At 40.9% G+C, this 20,363-nt stretch overlaps 1 protein-coding gene across 1 annotated transcript; it reads left to right on the top strand.

The window, feature by feature from the left end:
• Positions 1-14,149: 14,149 nt before the first annotated feature.
• LOC138892961 (secreted RxLR effector protein 161-like) lies at positions 14,150-14,734 on the top strand. The gene has a single exon (XM_070176722.1). The coding sequence runs from the start codon at positions 14,150-14,152 to the stop codon at positions 14,732-14,734; it is 585 nt and encodes a 194-aa protein (XP_070032823.1).
• The last annotated feature ends 5,629 nt before the right edge of the window (positions 14,735-20,363 follow it).

Raw genomic sequence — 20,363 nt, 5'->3', positions numbered from 1 at the left:
TTTCACAACTTATTCTTATTTTTCACCTTCATCATCTTTCTCATACTCAGTCCAACAAAAATTAAGGCCATCAGAAGCCTCTTTTTGCACCGATTCTTTACCTCATTCCCCCTCGACCACAGTCTCCATAGCTGTTAGATCTATCTCCTTTCCCACATCCCCTGCACTTTTTTCTACAGGGAATTTCTCCACTGGTGGCTTCTCACTCATGGATGGGAGAGTATCTAGGGGTGTAACATCTATAGCAGATACCTGAACATCTAACTTGATGAGGTACCTAATCAGTAGTGACTGACACTGATTCCCCCTAAATCACAGATCCCTTAGCTATAGTGTCACCCTTGCGTAGCAGCCTCAAGCAATTTTTTAACATATTTTCTTGGAGTTTCTTTGACCTTTATTGACTTAAAGGTATTTTTTGCAGGAAGCTCACGTGCATGGGTAGTTATTTTTGAAGGAGGGGGTACAGTGGAGGTGGGAATGATAGGAACAACATGAATAGTAGGAACAAGAGAGGATGAGGTATGTATAGTGGAGGATATCGAATGAGAAGGAGCAGGTGTAGGTGTGGGTTCTCTTGAAGGCTTGGCATTTTTCTTTGATTTGGGCTTCAAGATTTTGGGTTGTGCTTCAGCCTTGGTTGATGATTTAGCTTTAGAGGGTGTTTGACTGGATTTAGGCATGGTGATCAGATGAGAGACTCGAAGAAGAGAAAGAAAGGGTTAGTTCTTGATAATTACTTTCGATTCTTGCTTAGGGTTTGAGAGAAACAATGAGGTTAGAGAGGGAGAGGCTGATCATAAGGGCCGTTTAAAGGCGTTACTCCTGATGCGACTGGAAGAAAGAAGGTGACTGAATTCGAGTTCTAACATGACTCTTATAATGGTTACTTTGACTGCAAGGTTTTCAGGAGTAATTGATCTCTAATTGTACAAGGATTCCCCATTACTCTTTGACTAGAAGACAAATAGAAGTGATGCCAACAGAATTAAAAGTCTGAGTATAGCAGTAATTTTAGAACATTAAGTCCTAGTGACTTAAGACAGTATGGCACATACATGAGTCAAAGAACCAACTCCTTAGCAACTCCTTATTCATTTATGCAATAAGGCTTTAACACTTCATATTATTATCATGCAACACAGTTATCAACCAGATTATCTAAGCAAGTGTGTGAGCTTAATACAAGCACAAAGCTGAATCAAACACATTGTACTTAATTATCTACATCTTAGTATGCCTTTTCTAACCAATCACTGGGAGTCAACTTAGTGGGAGGAGTTGATTAGACCTAGTTCTAGTCTATTCCTTTCAAAGTGATCTCTACTCAGAGCTTTAGTAAAAATATCAGAAATATGATCTTCCGTTTTACAAAAGTTAATTGAGATATTCCCCTTTTCAACATTGTCTCTCAGAAAATGATGTCTAATGTCAATGTTCTTGGTTATCTTGTGCTGACATAGATCTTTAGCAATGTTTATGGCACTAGTGTTATCACAGAAAATAGGAACACTATCAACAAATATACCATAGTCCCTTAGTTGTTGTCTTATTCATAGTAACTGACCACAACAGGATATTGCTGCCGCATATTCAGCCTCAGTTGTAGATAAGGCCACTGAGTTTTGCTTCTTGGTTCCCCAAGACACCAGATAAGAACCTAGAAAGTGAGCTGTTCCTGAAGTGCTTTTCCTGTCAACATGAAAACCTGCATAGTCAACATCAGCATAACCAACTAGATCAAAGTTGTACCGTCTGGGATACCATAGAAAGAGGTCAGGGGTCCCCTTGAGATATCTTAGTATCCTTTTGACAGCTTTCAGGTGAGATTCCTTGGGATTTGTCTAAAATCTTGCACATAATCCCACACTAAACACTATATCATGGCTGATTGTTATGAGGTACAACAGTGACCCAATCATTCCTCTATATAGTTTATGTTCCACACTTTTCCCTTCTTCATCAAGGTCTAGCTTTGTTGCAATGGTAATGGGGGTATCAATCGAACTTAGAGGAGTCCATGTTGAACTTCTTCAGTAACTCTTTAATATATTTCTACTGATGTATCATGGTTTCAGTAGGTGTTTGCTTGATTTGCAGGACCAGAAAGAAGTTCATTTCACCCATCATGCTCATTTCGAACTCATTTCCCATCATCTCAGCAAATTCCTTGCACATTGCTTCATTGGTGGCCCCAAAGATAATGTCATCCACATACACTTGCACAATCAGAATATTCTTCCCTCTGCTCCTTAAAATTAGAGTGTTGTCCACCTTTCCTCTTAAAAATTATTGGCTAAGAGGAATTTTGAGAGTCTTTCATAATAAGCTCTTGGAGCATGTTTCAGTCCATAAAGAGCTTTATCTAATTTGAACATATAGTCAGGGAATTATTCAGTTTCAAATCCAGGAGGTTGTTTGACAAACACTTTCTCCTTCAAGTAACCATTCAAAAAGGCACTATTTACATTCATCTGGTATAAAGTGAATTCCATGTGGGCAACAAAGGCTATCAACATTCTTATAGCCTTTATTCTAGTTGCAGATGCAAATGTCTCATCATAATTAATGCCCTCCTCTTAATTGTATCCTTGAACCACCAATCTGGCTTTGTTCCTTATGATATTTTCTTGTTCATCCAACTTGTTTCTGAACACCCATCTGGTACATATGACAGTTTTGTTCTTGGGTTTCTACACCAAGTGCCAAACCTTGCTTCTCTCAAACTGATTTAGCTCCTCTTGCATGGCTATGATCCAATCTGGTTCCTTTAGATCTTCTTTGATGGTCTTAGGTTCAACCTGTGAGAGGAATATTGTGGGTGCACATAGATTTCTTAGAGAAGACCTAGTTTGCACCCCTACATTTAGATCAGAGATGATATTATCAAGAGGATGTGAGCTTTGATGCTTCGATGGTTTGATCTGTATACCCAGAGAAGATTCACTCGAGGAGTGACCCAAAGGAGCATGTTCAGTAGGTGTGGCTTCATTAGTCTGGTCAGCGGTTAGAGTAGTTCTTTCCTCTTCTTGTTTCTCATGATCACTGCCAATTTCCTTGTGTTTTTCAGACCCATCTTCATCAGATTCCTTTGTATCTCCATCACTAGTGAATCCTATGTCATAATCTTCATCATACAGGCCTTTCTCAGCCAAATTCTTAGATTCATCAAAAATAACATGAATATTTTCTTCCACACACAAAGTTATTTTATTAAAAACCTTATAAACCTTACTATATGGAGAGTAATCCAAGAAAATTCCATCATCACTTTTGTCATCAAACTTACCTAGAGCTTCTTTCCCATTATTATGTACAAAATATTTGCACCCAAAGGCTCTCGAGTGAGTGATGTTGGGTTTCCTTCCTCGAAGTAACTCATAGGGAGTTTTCTCAAGAATGGGTATGACCATACATCTATTTAGTAGGTAGCAGGCAGTATTGATTGCCTCAGCCTAGAAATTCTTAGGCAGTCCACTAGCAATCAACATGGTTCTCCCATGTCTTCTAAGGATCTATTCTTTCTTTCTACAACCTCATTTTGTTGTAGAGTTCTAGGTGCAGATAAATTATGGTCAATGCCATGTGATTAGCCACATAACTCAAGGAATTTTGAATTTTCAAACTCAGTTCCATGGTCAGTTCTTATACTTAAAATATTACATCCTATCTTGAATCATTCTTACAAATACACAGAAGACATCAAAGGTTTCATCTTTGGATCCCAAAAACAAAGTCCAGGTATACCTAGAGAAGTCATCAATAATCACAAACACATACCTCTTACATCCTCTACTCCTTATTCTCATTGGTCCACATAGGTCCATGTGAAAGAGTTCCAGAGGTTTAGAGGTACTTACAAACTTCTTATATTTAAAGGATAACCTAACATATTTCCCTCTAAAACAGGCATCACATACCTTGTCAGAGGTGAACTCAACTTTAGGTAGCCCACAGACCAAGTCCTTTGCTGCCAACTTGTTGAGTTGAGAGAGACTGGCATGTCCCAGTCTTCTATGCCTGGATCATCTTCCACTATACTTAAGCATGTGTGCTCACTCTGGGGAAGTGACATAATCGATATCTCGTAGACATTATTATGTCTCTTACCCTTTAACACAATTTCATCAGTATCAAGCTTAGTGACAGTGAAAACTTTGGAATTGAATTTTACCTCATTTCCTTTGTCGCACATATGAGAGATGCTACGAAGATTATGTTTAAGACCTACCACATAATACAAATCTTCTATATCATGAGAGAGTGACCTGCCAACCTTGCCAAAACCTATTATCTGACCCCTTTTCCCATTTCCAAATGACACACTCCCTCCTTGGAAGGCTGTTAGTGAGAGAAAGTTTTTCTTTTCTCCAGTCATATGTCTTGAGCATCCACTGTCTAGGTACCAGTCCTGATTGTTTCCTCTCACCTTATCCTTCACCAAAATTCACAAGTTATTTTTGGGAACCCAGACAAGCTTGGGTCCCTTTTTGTTGGAAAAAGGATGAATTAGATCCCTTCTTGCCAGAAGGGGAGAGGATTAGAAGCTATTTTCTTGTTAACCTTAATCCACTTAGTATGGACAAGGGGATTAACCTTTGGCTCCTCTTCCTTCTTCACATACTTAGCAATACCAAAGGTGTTTCTAAACTGAGCATGAATTAAGGCAGGACAAGTGTCTCTGAAGTGTCCTACTCTTCCACAATGAGTGCACATGTTATTATCAGAAATTCTTACATACTTTGGGTCAAACTTAGGGACAGGTTTTCTGTAACCAGTTCCAGATTTGTTAGAGCTACAGTTTTCATTCAACCAATTCAAGGCATCAAAAGATCTATGTCATTTGCTTAGTCTAGAAAGTTCATAATTAGCCTTTTCTAGGTTTTCATGCAAGACTTTATTTCTACATTCATCATAACAAAGATTATCATTAGCAATTTTTAATTCCTTTTCAAGCTTATCATGCAGATCACTCATTTTCCTTTGACATGTATATCAAGAGACTTCTCATTCTCAGAAGTAAGCTCAAGAACTTGGTTCTTAAGGTCTTTGACCTGTTTTTCTAAACTAGCTTTGTCAGACTCAAGTTCTTTGATATCAAGTTTGATACAAGAAAGGTTGCTTATTAGCTGATCATTTTCAGTACTCATTTTATCCATTTCATTCATTAGAGTCACAATTATGGCCATCAGTTATTGTTTGGACATAGCATGAATATTTTCTTTCAAGTCAGATATACTTACCTGGTTTGCTTCTTCTTCAGTTTCTGAGTCACTCATGGCCATCATTCCTATCACTTCTTCCTCTGTTTTGGATTCTTCAATCGCCATCAAAGACACTTTGATGTTTTCATTTCCAAAGTTAGTTTCCAAAGTCCTCCATATCATGAGCAGAGATGCAAGAGGATACTCTGAGGAGAGTGTTTCTAGACAGGCTCATGTAGAGCAAACCATTTGCTTTAGCATTTTTCAGAACTAGCTGACGATCTTCCTCATCGTATTCCTCTTCTTTTTTGTTTCACCTGTTACCTTCACTGTCCAATTTGGTTGGGAGTGTTGGTCCATGACTGACAATTACCCATAGGTCAAAGTCAGTATCCTGAAGAAATGTTTCCATACGTAGCTTCCATTTATCATAGTGGTGTTCATCAAACAAAGTAGGTCTTCCAATGTGCATTCCAAGTTGTACTGGGGGTTCTGTCTTCACAGCTTGGTGTTCATTAATCACAGCATAAGGACTTATAGCGTCCAATAATTGTTGATCACTTATTCATTGCACTCATTCATATATGGTATGCTTAAATTCATTGTCAGTTTTTTGCATTTTTTTAGTTTAGTTTATAGCTTTTTAATTAGTTTTGGGCCTTTTGTTAGTAGAACTAAATTGTTCATTCATGTGGGGGTATATCTGTAATGGGTGAATGAGTACATGCTCTATAGGGAATGGGTCAATGTATTTTCATGCTTGTATGTTATTACCATGTCAAAAATTGCACAGGAATTACATGCCCTAGATAGAAGTAATGAACGGTTCATAATGTTTTTGAATTCTGCGGCTGCACTGGAAATTGTGCGGTCCGCAGAAGTTGAGTCTAGAGAAACTTTAGTAAAGAATGGGTCTGCGGTCGCAAGAAAATTGTATGGACCTCAAAAATCACATTGCGACTGCAGAACTGTCCTTGTCCTGTCATCAGAGAGTTGGCATAATTCTAGCTTCTGATTTGCGGCCGCAAGGAAAAATGTGCGGACCGCACTTCACATCTGCGGCTGCAAGAGAGAATTGTGCGGTCCGCAAGGCCTCATATGCGGTCGTAAAGAAAAATGTGTGGACCGTAGATCCTTATTCTTCAAGTATGATTTAACTGTAACCTTCACTGTGTTTTCTGGTATTTTCTTGTATATCTCTTGTGTCTGATTGAACATTGAATTGCCACTAACAACTGCTTCTACTTGATACAGATAATCGATCGAGAGGCAGAGGTGATACTACTAAAGGGAGGGGTGAACCTTCTAGGTGTCGAGGCAATAGCCCCTCAGCCAACAAAGAACAATCACAAAGAAACCTACAACCGGCAGAGGGAGAGGTGCAGACCTTTCCCAGACCAGCTCTTATGTCCCATCTAGAAAAGCATCAGAGGGAAACTCAGCCTCTATACAAGAGCAGTCGGTTGTCCGGTCAAGGCCGCCACGGAGGTATCAACTCAGGGATGAGTCGTCCATATCTCATAGCACTTCCCCTGAAAGAACGAAGAAGAAAAAGGTTTGGTAGGACCGGTTTGTCAGCTTGGTCGCCTTCACCAGCTTCTATCAATGGTGGTCAGTGAGGTCGCTTACTCTTGAGTGGCAGTTTCAGTTGAAAGATTTGGAGAAGTATAACCCGGCAGTGCTAAGACAGTTCAAAGAACGCAAGGGGTGGATATGGTTCACCTAGAGTGTGGTGGATGCCAATGAATATCTTGTCTGGGAATTTTATGCCAATGTGGTACACATCAAGAAGGGGACAAAGGTAACCAAAGTGCGTAGCCTTAAAGTGAGATTTGATCAAAATACTCTCAACACGTACTTGGGTTTCGAAGATGTCGAGCCGAAGGAATACTTAGAGAAGTATTCAATGGGAGATGCAGCCCGACCTTGGTTAGCGGAGATTCTAGCAGCTCCTGGGCCACCACCACCATGGATCACAACAGGGGTTCCTATTCACAGGAGCACTCTGAGCTTTGAGGCAAAGGGGTGGAAAACCTTTGTCTACAACAGACTGGACCCGAGCTAGAATGAGACCTATCTCCCAATTTCTTGGGCAGTTCTAGTTGCTTCTATCATGGCCGGGTACCCTAGCAATGTGGGTGCCATGATGTCAGCCAACGTCTCAGTGATTGCTCGGCAAGATGACTCGTCCTACCCGTATCCCAACACTATTATAGAGTGTCTCACAGATGCGAGGGTAGATCTGAGAGATTATGATACAAAGGTGTGGTAGAAGAAGCCTTTCTCATGGTACTCACTAATGGATGCGAACAACCCTAAGATAAAAGGTCAGTCATCTACCACCACAAGCCAGTCTGATGAGCCAGCGACGGTAGTTGCGGAGGCAGTTGATGTTCCATCCACATCGGCCGAGCCTTCATCTAGTGCCGATCTATGCCTCCACCATCATCTTCAGTTCCTACTGCAGTTCCTGTCACAGGTTCCACCTCAGCATTGGAGCCGGTGCTCATGCCTACTACCCCACTTTCTCCGCTGCGAGTCTTCCATACATTGGCGAGCCTCAACAACTGGATGCAGACAACCACTGTATAGTTGTCTGACTTATCCAGTACTGTTGCAGCACAATTTTCTATTTAGGTACCTTATATTCCCCCGTCAGTTGAAGAGACATTGAAGAAGCTCCTGGAGAACCAGAACACCATCATAGCTACCTTGGTACAACATGGGTCAGTGATCGAAGAGCTGGGAAAAGAAGTAAAGAAGATGAGAAAGTCCCAGGACACCAAGAAGTCAGTGTACAAGCTCCGAAGATAGGTTACAAAGCTTGCTGCAGCCAGAGATATCACTTTTGACCCTTCAAGACCAGATCCTGCAACACCATCAGCATCGATGGCACTAGTAAAACAGTCTGAGGAGCCATACTCTGCTGCCGACACTGCCGAGGCAGTGCGTCAGATGTTCACCAACCCAGTCACTCCCAAATTTGAGGATGATGAGATCAAGTTGGATGAGACTGAGGGCGGTGACATTGTTGTGGACACAGAGATGTCCAAGGAGCCACAAGGAGCGTTCTTTACTCATTCCCCTCTTTTACTCTTATTTTGTTGAGCATTGGGGACAATGCTTATCTTTATTTTCGGGGGGGGGGGGGGGTGGTGGAGTTTATTTGATCTTACTTGGTACATTCTCAGACAATTGGCCTGTAATAACTTGATATTATTTCATTTCTCTTTCTTATTCTATATATATTCTCTTTTTTTCTCTTATTATGTATATTCAGTAGTTCTTGTTTATTGGATTATTTATTTTTCTTCCTTTGTGAGTTCTTTGTTTGATTTTGTAGCTTCTTTATATGTTCTAGTAGGTAATAAGTATTTGGTTTTCTTAATGCCACTTGTTTTCCAAAGCTTGTTGTTGTGTGAATTGGGTGACTCATCCCAACGATGGATGGCGTGACAACATTTTTAAGGAAATGAGTCCGTTTTTTATGTTTAGGTAATAATAGTAGTAGTAATGAATAAAAATACCTAATTGAGTCATGCTCGAAGAGTCAAACGTGCTTCAATTGGTACCAACACACTTAACTATGTGCTTATGGTTAAAAATAAAGTTTTTGAAAGAAATAGCTCTAGTTAGTGAATTTGTGACTCGTGTGTTGACTTTGGCAACCATCGAGTGGTTTAATTGAACTACAGTTATTTTCAAACTTGAATGTGGTCGTTATGGGCCCTCAACTCTATCCTCTTTAACAATCCGGTTGCGTGAGAGGTGAGTTGATTTGTTGTTATTCCAAGTACCCGTGTGAAAGGTCTAGAACTTTCCCTGAATGTGTTTCAAGGCAAAATCCTAAGTTTTGCTTGGCTTGAGAAGTGATTGTAGGCTTTCCTTAGCCCGTTTGAGCTTTCTATTGCCTACCAATGTTGTGATCCCTAGTCAACCCCGTTGATCCTCGAGCCTTTCTCATTTGACAACCATGTTACAAGCCTTTACCCGTTTGATCGTGACCCTCTCTTGGCACCCCGAGCTTTCCTTAACACTCTTGTGAAATAATTGGCTAAAAACGTAAGTTTGTGAGAGAGGCGAGGAGCTTGAAAAAGGCATCAAGGCACAAAAAGAGAAAAGAAATGATGAGAAGAAAAGGCAAGAAAAGAAAAGAGCAAAAAGAAAAATACAAAATAGTGAATAAGTGGAAGAGTTGAAGGGATTCAAAGAGAGGTAATGACCCCAAGCATGAAGAAATCAAAAAGGGAGAAAATAAAGGTAATGATCAAGAAAGAGTGATGTAAAGTCTCTATAGTTCCCTAAGGAAAAGAAAATACCTCAAAGAATTGGCAAAGTGTGAGCCGAGAAATGAAAAATGGAGTGCTTAAGGAAAGGTGCAACCACTCATCCATATTGTATCCAACCCTAATCCAAAAGCCTTCATTACATCTTGAAAGAAGTCCTATTTGATTTTAAGCCGAGTGAGCTTACATTAGTGGCGATCTTCATGAGGGGCAATCCTATGGTACTTGAAGCCGTACTTGCGACATTCTCTTGAGAGAGATTAGTGAACCTTTCATAAATCTTTGGATTGAGTGCTAAAATTCTTAACTGAGTCAGGCAACCAGAAAGTATAGGAGGAAGAGTTTGGAGTCCACCATGACCTACATGATAGAGAAAGAGTACTTGATGAGTAAAGTCAACATTTGATGCTCAAATTTCACTTTAGAACTATATATGCAAAAAGGTTTAACTTGTCACCTTGTTGATAATACATGGGTAGTGTGGATAATTGTTGGTCCCAACGGATGTGTAGATGGCTCACCTTTAACTCGCTGAAATGACCCTTAACTTTTGGAGGTGGGAAATAATTTATTTACCTGAGGACAAGAAAATATTTAAGTTTGGGGAAGTTGATAAGTGGGGATTTTGACTACTTATTAGCAACTTTTTAGCTTTTGTTTTAGTCTAAAAGCATTGAATTTTATTTCCGAAACTATTGAAATTGTGCAAAATTGGAGGAATGCTAGAAGCTGGGCTCCCAAGATGAAATCCGACTCAAAAAGGAGCAATCCAAGCACAAGGCAATAAAGGGCACACAAGCACACAATGTGCGGTCCACAGAAGGAATTCTGCGGCTGCAAACAAAGAAGAAATATTTAGCAGGCATTTGTGCAAATTGCGGACCGCACATGAATTATGCAGCCACAAAGCTAGGCTAAGAGTCGAAGATCAGAGGGTATGCAAAAATACCAAGTCCAGAGCCTCAGTGAATTGCGGACCGCACAAGATTTGTGCGGTCGCAGAAGATTGCCTTGCAGCCGCAATCCTAATAATGCGGACCGTAGAAGAGCTGTCTTCCGGCTGTAGTCCAAAAATATGCGGCCACAGAAGAATGCCTTGCGGCCGCAGTGCAGAAATGTGCGGCCACAGAACTCTAGTTCCTGCCAAGATGAAGAAATATGCGGACCGCACATGGAATTGTGCGGTCCCAGAACCTCCCGAGGGGTATTTTTATCCGAGATTTTTAGCCTTGTATAAATAGACGAGTTTCACAAAATTAGGTTATGTTTGAACCTCTGCAAATTACTGTAGCCATTTTTCTTTGCCATTTTTGGAAGTTTACTTTGCTTTTGTGTATTTTACAATAGATTTAATCATTTTAAGTTTTCATTATAAGTTTAATTAGTCTTTCTTCTCTATTTTATTCAAACCCAAGTATGAGTAGCTAGATTTTTACTAGGGTTGTGACCTAACCCTAGTGTGTAATCTTATAGGTATCTAATTTAGTGCTTGTTTATGATTGGGTATTTATTATTTAGCTTAGTTCATGCCTTAATTGTGGAATTAATAGTTGCAAATATTAGTTCATGCCTATTTGACTTAGTCTCTACTTGAGAAAGAGAGACTTAGTCTAGGACAACTTAGCTAACAAGGAATTGGGTCAATCAAGAGATTGATTAACCCAATTAAAATGTTCAACCTAGAGATAGTAATAACCCGACTTGAGCTTTTATTAACTATTTTGTGTGATACCCATTTGGTCTTGAGAAAGCCAAACTGGATAAAACCACTCTCTGACCGAGAGGTATTGAGTGGGTAATTTAGAGTTGATAGCTATAATACACCCCAATCAATAAAACATGCATTAAAGTCTTTATCCCAACACGCAAAGACCTAGGTAATGGTCACAGCCCTAGGCTTTATATCAATTTGGAAAAACCTCAGAAGCAATTATCTCTAGTCTTCTTTCTTTATTTTGCAATCTTTATAGTAAAATTAGATTTAGAAAATAAATCTTTGTGTGGAAGTGCAATCTAGATAATTCAATCACTCATATTGAAATATATACCCTTAACTCCCATCTTAGCTCCCTGTGGATTCAACCCCGACTCTTAGTTGGGTTTCTATTATTGCAAACGACCATTTCATACCTCTTTTGAGGTGTTCATTTGGATGCGATCAACTACTACCAGAGAAACAAGCTCGGTTCCTAGAATGTTGGCTTGTGGAAGCTCGATATACCCTAGTAGACCGCATTGAAGGTCTAGGAGGACCTGTAGTTGTTAGGCTGGAGGGTGATGTTATTGTATGAGTGGTGTAATAAATGTTAAACGATATATATGCATGTTGATTGTTAAGTTACATGCCTTTGTCTATTTTGATGAGCCAAAGGACACACTCCCTCCTTGCAAGTCTTTGAGTGAAAGGAAATCATCAATGCTTCCAGTCATATGCTTAGAGCAAAAAGGGATATATTCTGGAAGTAGGAAGAGTTCGGAAAATGCTCACTTATTCAATTGAGAGTGTATACTATGTGAATTGCTTGAAATATAACCTACTGAGTGTCTCTCAAATTTGTGACAAAGGAACAAAGTGGAATTCTTATCAAAGATTTGCATTGTCACAAATCTTGTGACTGGTGAAGTGGTTCTGTTGGCAAAAAGATTCAAAAATATCTATGTTGCTGATTTTGAGTCTTTTCTTACATGTTTGAGTGTTGTTGACGATGATGTTGAGTAGGGGCACAGAAGATTGGGTATGCAAGCTTTTCAATGCTGAACAAGTTGATCAAGAAGGACCTAGTTCGTGGGTTGCCCAAGTCAAGGTTCAAAGATCACAAGGTGTGTGATGCATGTGTAAGAGGAAAGCAAGTCAAGTCCTCCTTCAAGCCCAAAAATGAAGTAAGCACCTCAAGTTCACTTGATCTCCTCCATATGGATCTATGTGGACCTATAAGGGTGCCAAGTAGAGGAGGAAAGAAGTGTATTTTCGTCATAGCTGACGATTACTCCAGATTCACATGGACCTTATTTCTCAGAACCAAAGATGAAACCTTTCCAGTCTTTGTTGCCTTTATGAAGCACATTCATGGCACAAAGTTTGATAATGCAAAATTTGACGAATTCTGTGCTGAAAATGGTATAAGTCACAATATTTCAGCTCCCAGAACACCCCAACAAAATGGTATTGTGGAGAGAAAAAATAGAATTCTTGAAGACATGGCAAGGATTATGCTACTTGACAGTGGCGTAGCAAAAGTTTTTTGGGCAGAGGCAGTCAACACTACTTGCTATTTGGTAAACATGTGCATGATCAGGTCCCTCTTTAAAAAAACTCTGTATGAATTGCTGAACGGGAGGAAGCCCATGCTAACTCACCTAAGAACGTTTGGTTACAAATGCTTTGTTCTCAATAATGGTAAGAAAACGCTGTAAAAATTTGATACCAAAAGTGATGAAGGAATCTTTCTTAGATATTCCTCACAAAGCAAAACATACAAGGTTTACAACAAAAGGACTTAATGTGTTGAAGAAAGCATACATGTAATCTTTGATGAATCGTACCTTTTATGTGGGAAAGATTCACATGATAAGATTGATCAAGATGAAGAGCAGTCAAAGGTTCCAGGAGAAGTTATTGATATGGCAAATGAAAAGGCTGATTTGATGAGTCAAGTTAAGGAATCCAACGAAGAGAATACAACAGAACCTCCAGCTGATACAGAAGAACTTGGTTCCTCCATTACAACAACTGAAGCAGAAGTCAGAGTTATTGATGTCGTGCAAGGAACCCCTAATGCTTAGAAAAGAAGTGGTACTCATCCTTCCATAGATGCCAACAATGGATCCCATTCAGAGGAACCTGGATCTTCACACAATGAGATTCAGGTGTCTAACTAGAAGCACAAAAGTTCACATCCTCTCCAAAACACTCATCTTGATTCAGGAATTCAAACCAGATCAAAGTCAAGAAGCCCGCTTGCCTTCTTAGCTTTTCTTTCTCAAATTGAGCCCAAAAATATCAAGGAGGCACTGAAAGATGCTGACTGTATTATTGCTATACAAGATGAACTCCATCAATTTGAGAGGAACCGTGTATGGCACCTGGTTCCTCGACCCTCAGACAGAACTATTATAGGAACCAGGTGGGTGTTCAGAAACAAGCTTGATGAGTTTGGGAATATAACAAAGAACAAGGCCAGGTTAGTAGTTCAAGGCTAAAATCAAGAAGAAAGGATCGAATATGATGAGACCTTTGCCCCAATTGCTCGAATGGAATCCATCAGAATCCTCATTGTTTTTGCATCTCATATGGAATTCAAATTATTCCAAATGTATGTCAAAAGTGTATTTTTGAATGGATATTTAAAGGAAGAAGTCTTCGTCAAACAACCACCTGGTTTTGAGTGTCACGAGCATCCTGAACATGTATTCAAACTTGACAAGGCATTATATAGGCTGAAACAGGCCCCTCGTGCATGGTATGAAAGGTTGTCCAAGTTTCTTCTTGAAAATGGCTTTATAAGAGGAAAAATCGACAACTCCCTATTTTTGAAGAAACAAGGGAGGAACCTGCTCATTGTGCAAGTTTATGTTGACGACATCATCTTTGGTGCAACAAATGATTCCTTGTGAGAGGAGTTTGAAAATCTTATGGGAAGCGGGTTTGAAATAAGCATGATGGGGGAATTGAACTTTTTCTTTGGGTTGCAAGTTAAGCAAACCCCTAAGGGAACGATGATAAGTCAACAAAAGTGCATTAAAGAGATCCTGAAGAGATTTGAGATGGAGAGTTCAAAAACTATTGATACTCTTATCACCGCTGCCATTCATATAGACATGGATGAACCTAATTCTCCAGTGAACGAAACCATGTACAGAGGCATCATTGGTTCACTCTTGTATATCAATGCTAGCAGACATGATATTGTATTTAGTCTGGGATTATGTTCTAGATTTCAATCCAGTCCAAAGGAATCTCATCTGAAAGCTACCAAGAGGATTCTAAGGTATCTCAAAGTAACGCAAGACCTGGTTCTCTACTATCCTTTAGGAGAAAATTTCGACTTAATTAGGTCTGTTGATGTTGATTATGGGGGTTATCTGGTGGATAGAAAGATCACATCTGGCATGGCACACTTTCTGGGGTCATGCTTAATCTCATGGGGTACAAAGAAACAAAACTATATGGCTCTTTCAACTGCAGAAGCTGAATATATGTCAGTTGCCTCTTATTGTGCTCAATTGCTTTGGATCAAGCAATAACTGGAGGACTTTGGTGTGTTTTCAGAGTGTGTGCCACTACTGTGTGATAACACAAGTGCTCTCAACATGGCAAAGAACCCGGTTCAGCATAAGCGAACAAAGAACATTGATGTGCGACATCATTTTCTCAAGGATAATGTTGAAAAGGGCCTCATCTACATGAAGTTCTGCAAAACAGAGGACTAGGTAACATATATCTTCAACAAAGCATTGAGATAAGAGCACTTTGAAAAGAATCGGTTGGCATTGGGGATGATAAAATCAAACTGAGTACTAGGTCCCTCAATGATTGGCTATGAAAGAATGAACAGGTAAAACTGCTAAAAAGTGTTTTCTGGAAAACTCTAACTCATCTCAATACCGTTACACGAAACACGCATGGGAATTACAGAGTAAACCAATAGTCAATAACCTTGCATCTTGGTAAAAGGATGAAGCTCACATTTACAAAACTCAGTCAGGGAACCTGGTTCCTTTGACTCAGGTTAGTAGCTCCTTTTACACTCATGTACACTTTAAACGGCTATAAAAGTGCCACATCATTAAATGTTTCCGTCTCTCTCTCTCATCTGTTTTAAAACCCAAACGTCACACCCGTTACAAACCGACCCGTCTACCCAGTATGTTACACCCATTTGTAACCAGTCCCTCACTCCCTCTAAATAACCCCAAAAGACGTCTCTTTCCCAACTATCCACATCAAAGCCACAAAATTCTCGTCTGTTTCAAAAGCAAACCCTCTCTTTCGCGTGTCTCTACTTCCAAACTTCATTATGTCTGAGAATCCAGAGCTTTCAAGCACTACCAGTGTCTCTACTTGCAAAGGTTTATCATTCCCCCACGGAAGACTTTGGGGGAATAGAGATTCATCACATGAGCTAAGATTAGCTCCTCTCTAGTTTCTTGGCACAAGCGTCGGAGGCAGGCGATCATCCTCCACACTGAAGGACTTACCTATGCCAAACATATCTGGTAGCGAAGGCAAAACTCATTGCAGCGACAGTCCTCCTTCACATCGGGAATACTGGAAGGACGAATGGAAGAAGGGTACCTACTAACAACCCATGTACGAGGGTTAGCAGTAGGAAATTTCTCTTCAAAATCCTTTGAAGTACTAAGCCTTCTTGGGATGATGGAATCCACTGTTGGAGGAACGAAATCCTCGATTTTGTTCTTATTCTTGGTAGAACCACCATGTTTGGAGGAATAATCCATTGGAAAATAAGAAGGTAAAGAGTTTGTGTTTGAAGAAAATTAGAAAAGGGATGTAAAACAAGGATGCGAATCAGAAGCTTGACAATTGTGAAACGCAAAGGAAAAGAAAGTTGCGTATAAATAAAATTTTGGCGGCTAAATTCATGGCCATGATTACCTCGATAATCAGCAAAAGTTGTATTAAATCATGGGATGATGCGTGTTCGAAAAATTAAATGCGGAGAGACGTGCATCTAATCAACTATCAAATACCTTTAGAGGGAATTATAGTAATTCGTGCCAAAAAGGTGTTTCTACCAACTTACCAGCAACACAAAGTTATGTCACCGGAAAGCAGGGAGACTATCTGTGTAGAGTAAAATATGATATTACACGTGGCTGACTAAAAGGAGGACACGTGGAATCTAAGGCCGAATCGGATCTCATTTGCTAAGATACAAACATCACATTTTCACTGAGATTCTGGTCAACACTTTTCCACTAAATCCGAGAATAACTCAAATATTCAAGGGATTGTCTATCATTCATCATTATCAGAAAGAACATCTCCTCATTCTATCCTTTCTTGGGTGACACATTCATTTTATTTACTTAAATGTCATTTATTGTTGTTTATTATTATTAAATGCTACGTTGTTATTTCTGATTTGTGGAATATTCAATACATACCACTGCCACTATCCGACCATACTTTCACAGTATTTATTGCTCCTTTAAAAGCCCCATCTAAGGATATTAGTGTTAGCTAAGATTAACCCCTATTTACATAAATTTAATTATTTGAACCAAGATCTATATTTTTTAGTCAAACAATTTGGCGTCGTCTGTGGGAATTTCTTAGTTAAATTTTTAGTTTCCTCTAGATATACAATTAACGTAGGTCACTAACGTCAACAAATCCCGAGATCTCCTTTATTTGTGTGTACAAAACCCTACATGGTAGGTAACCAAGAAAAAATGACGAGAACAACAGGTGGATTCCCAACCATTCTGATGAATGTCATCAACGAAAGCTATGAAACAGTAGGTGAGGACACGACTCCCAATGCATCCCCTAGGTGAGAGAAGTCACCGCCTCTTCACTGCAGCATAACAAAACCTAGTGGTAAAGGGGCCTCCACGTCTACAGAGGAAGGGACGCCCCCAGCTGTGAAGAAGCTCCTCGAGGCATGGCTAACCGACACGCTAGTAAGCGTCCTCAGCAAACCCGCCTCAGGCGTGACTTCAAAAATAGCAAGGGCTTGCACGATACAACAAACAGACGAGCAATGCAACCAACCCCTCCTTCCAATGACAGGTATTACTCACAATGTCACTGAAAGTGTATGTGACAATGCCCTCGGTACCATTCTAAAAATGATGGAAGAAATGGAGAATGAAAACAAGGCGCTCCGAGATCAGATGAAAGAATACCAAGAGTGGGTTGACAAGATACTCGGCGCTCCTAAGTTGCTGCCGAAAAAGGACGCTGGCCGGTTCGTAGAGCAGCTGTACAACGATGATGCAGCCCCGCATGCCATACCAAGACCTTCAAAATGCCACCCTACCTCAGGATATACGACGGCACGACCGATCCTGAAGATCATGTGACTCACTACGTCACCGCCGTGAAAGGCAACGATCTTGCCAAGGAACAAGTGTTCTCCATTTTGCTGAAGAAGTTTGGCGAAACCCTCACAAGAGGGGCATTAACATGGTATTCGCAACTACCAGCACGCTCCATAGAAACTTTCGAAGAAATGGCCGACAAGTTCGTAACCGCCCATGCCGGAGCCAAAAGGTCGAGGCGAGAGTGAACGACATATTTTCCATTAAGCAGCCCCTGGGAGAGGGACTAAGGGACTTCCTCGCCCGATTCAACAGAGTAAGGATGACTCTGCCAAATGTATCCGAAGGGATGGCGGTCGTATCTTTTCAGAACGGGCTGAATCGGGAGGCTTCAGGAGCAACTAGAAAACTGTTGAGTCGATTGATGAAATATCCTCCAACCACTTGGGACAAAATCCACAACACTTATTGTGTTGAGGTCCGAGCAGACGAGGACGATCTCAATGGACCAACTCACCGGCTAACCTCGGTACAGGCTGAATCCAAAAAAGAATGAAGAGACAGTACCAGAAGAGATCACCCGATTCCACGGCCTAACAGGGAACGTCACCAACCATATGTCAAGATGGCTGCCGCACCCTCCCTCCACTATGAAGAAGGCCCATCCAGACCAAGGATGGGGACTCATCAGAACAAAAGAGGTATGCCTCCTTTATTATCTGCTCACAATTTTTGTGTATCGCCTACAGAAATAGTCTACGCCCTTGAGAAACTCAGAACAAAAGTGAAGTGGCCGCCAAAGATGAGATCATACCGAGCACCAGAAAGTCCGACGCCCTTTGTGAGTTCCGCGAGGAATGTGGGCACAAAACAGAAGATGGCATCGCCCTCAAACAGGAAGTCGTAAACATGTTATGGTAAGGGCACCTCAAAGAACTTTTAAGCGACAAAGGGAGGACCAACTTCGCTAGAGGACGTGAACATCATGGCCTGCCAAAGCTGCCATCCCCAGCTCGTACCATCAATATGATCATCGACGGCAGTGACGATGCCTCTGTCAGCGGCGCGAAGTTCACCACCACTTACAAACTCAAGCGGTCGATCACTCGCGAACGGTATGACGGACTCGAAGAAAGTATCATTTTCAGTGAGTTAGATGCCGACGGTTTGACTTTCCCTCATAATGATGCCCTTGTTATTACTTTATGCATTTTTGATACCAATGTCAAACACATCATGGTGGACGATGGAAGTGGTATATGTATTATCCATCCCCGAGTCCTTACCCAAATGAGGCTCGAGGATAAGATAGTGTCGTACTGCACCACGCTAACCAATTTTAATAATGCAGTTGAGCGAACGTCCGGGGAAATTACACTACCCGTCTTGGCCGGCGGCGTAACTCTAGAGACAACATTCCACATCATGGACCAGGCCACTGCATATAATACCATAGTGGGTCGACCGTGGATACATCCCATTAGAGTCGTCACCTCCAGCCTATACCAAGTAATTAAATTCCCAACACCATGGGGATATTCCGTATACACGGAGAACAGTGCACATCCCGGGAATGCTACCGCATTGCCTTAGACAACACGTCCACCCAACAGAGAAAAGACAAAGAAAAAGAGGCATAGAAATCAACAGGGTCAAGGTCAGAGCAAGATGAGACCAAGGACGTCATCAAGGATCCTGACACGGTCGAAGCCACAGGATCGACCATAGAAGACCTCGACCCCGTTAAATTGGACCTCAACAATCATAGCAAGAAGGCCTATATCGGCTGTAAACTCTAGGAACCAGGTAAAGTCTGTCAATTCTTAACAGCTGACACAAATTTATTTGCTTTCAGCCATGCAGATATGCGAGGTATCCCAAAAAAAATCGCCACGCACAAATTAAACATCGACCCATTCCACCCCTAGTGAGACAGGTCAGACGTAAGTTCAACCCCGCTATTAATGACGTAGTCCGCGAGGAGTTGGAAAAACTGTTAGAAAACGGTTCCATCAGGGAGTCGAAGTACCCCAAGTCGGTCGCCAACGTAGTGATGGTCAAAAAGAAAAATGGGATATGGCGAATGTTCGTGGATTTCACAGATTTGAACAAAGCATGTCCGAAGGATTCATTCTCATTACCTCATATCGACCAACTCATCAATGTAACAGTCGGGCATGAGTTGCTAAGTTTCTTAGACGCTTACTCAGGTTATAATCAGATCCTCATGGAAGAAGAAGATCAGGAAAAGGCCACGTTCATCACCTACCAAGGAACGTATTGCTACAGGAATATGCCTTTTGGACTAAAAATGCAAGGGCTACTTATCAAAGATTGGTAACAAGGATGTTCAAAGATGCAAAACAATGGAGGTATATATAGACGACATGTAGGTCAAGTCCAAAATGGGAGAAGATCGTATTGATCATTTGAAATAAACTTTTGACATAATCAGATGGTACGAAATGAAGTTGAACCCGGAGAAATGCACGTTTGGTGTAGCCTTGGGAAAGTTCTTGGGATTTATGGTATCGCATCAAGGGATCGAGGTCAACCCAGTTCAAATCAAAGCAATAGAGGGGATACCAGAAATCTTAACCACTAAAAAATAAGTCCAAAGGTTGACTGGTCGTATCGCCGCCCTATCAAGGTTCATCTCGCGATCGTCGGATATGTGCCATAAATTATTTGGCGTACTCAAGAAAGGCAACGACCTCGAATGGACTTCCGAGTGCATCCAGGCTCTACGAGAACTAAAGGCATACCTATCATCACCGCCCTTGCTTTCGAAACCCGAACCTGGGGAGAAGCTCCTCGTCTATCTAGCCATATCTGAGGTAGCAGTAAGCGTAGTCTTGATCCGCTA

This window comes from Nicotiana tomentosiformis, chromosome 5 (assembly GCF_000390325.3).
Source record: "Nicotiana tomentosiformis chromosome 5, ASM39032v3, whole genome shotgun sequence".
NCBI lineage: Eukaryota > Viridiplantae > Streptophyta > Magnoliopsida > Solanales > Solanaceae > Nicotiana > Nicotiana tomentosiformis.
The sequence above is the reverse complement of the archived record's forward strand: the minus strand, read 5'-3'. Positions and strand labels throughout refer to the sequence as shown.

Coding starts and splice junctions, on each gene's coding strand:
- LOC138892961 (XM_070176722.1), top strand. CDS start 14,150: ATGGGGGAATTGAACTTTTTCTTTGGGTTGCAAGTTAAGCAAACCCCT.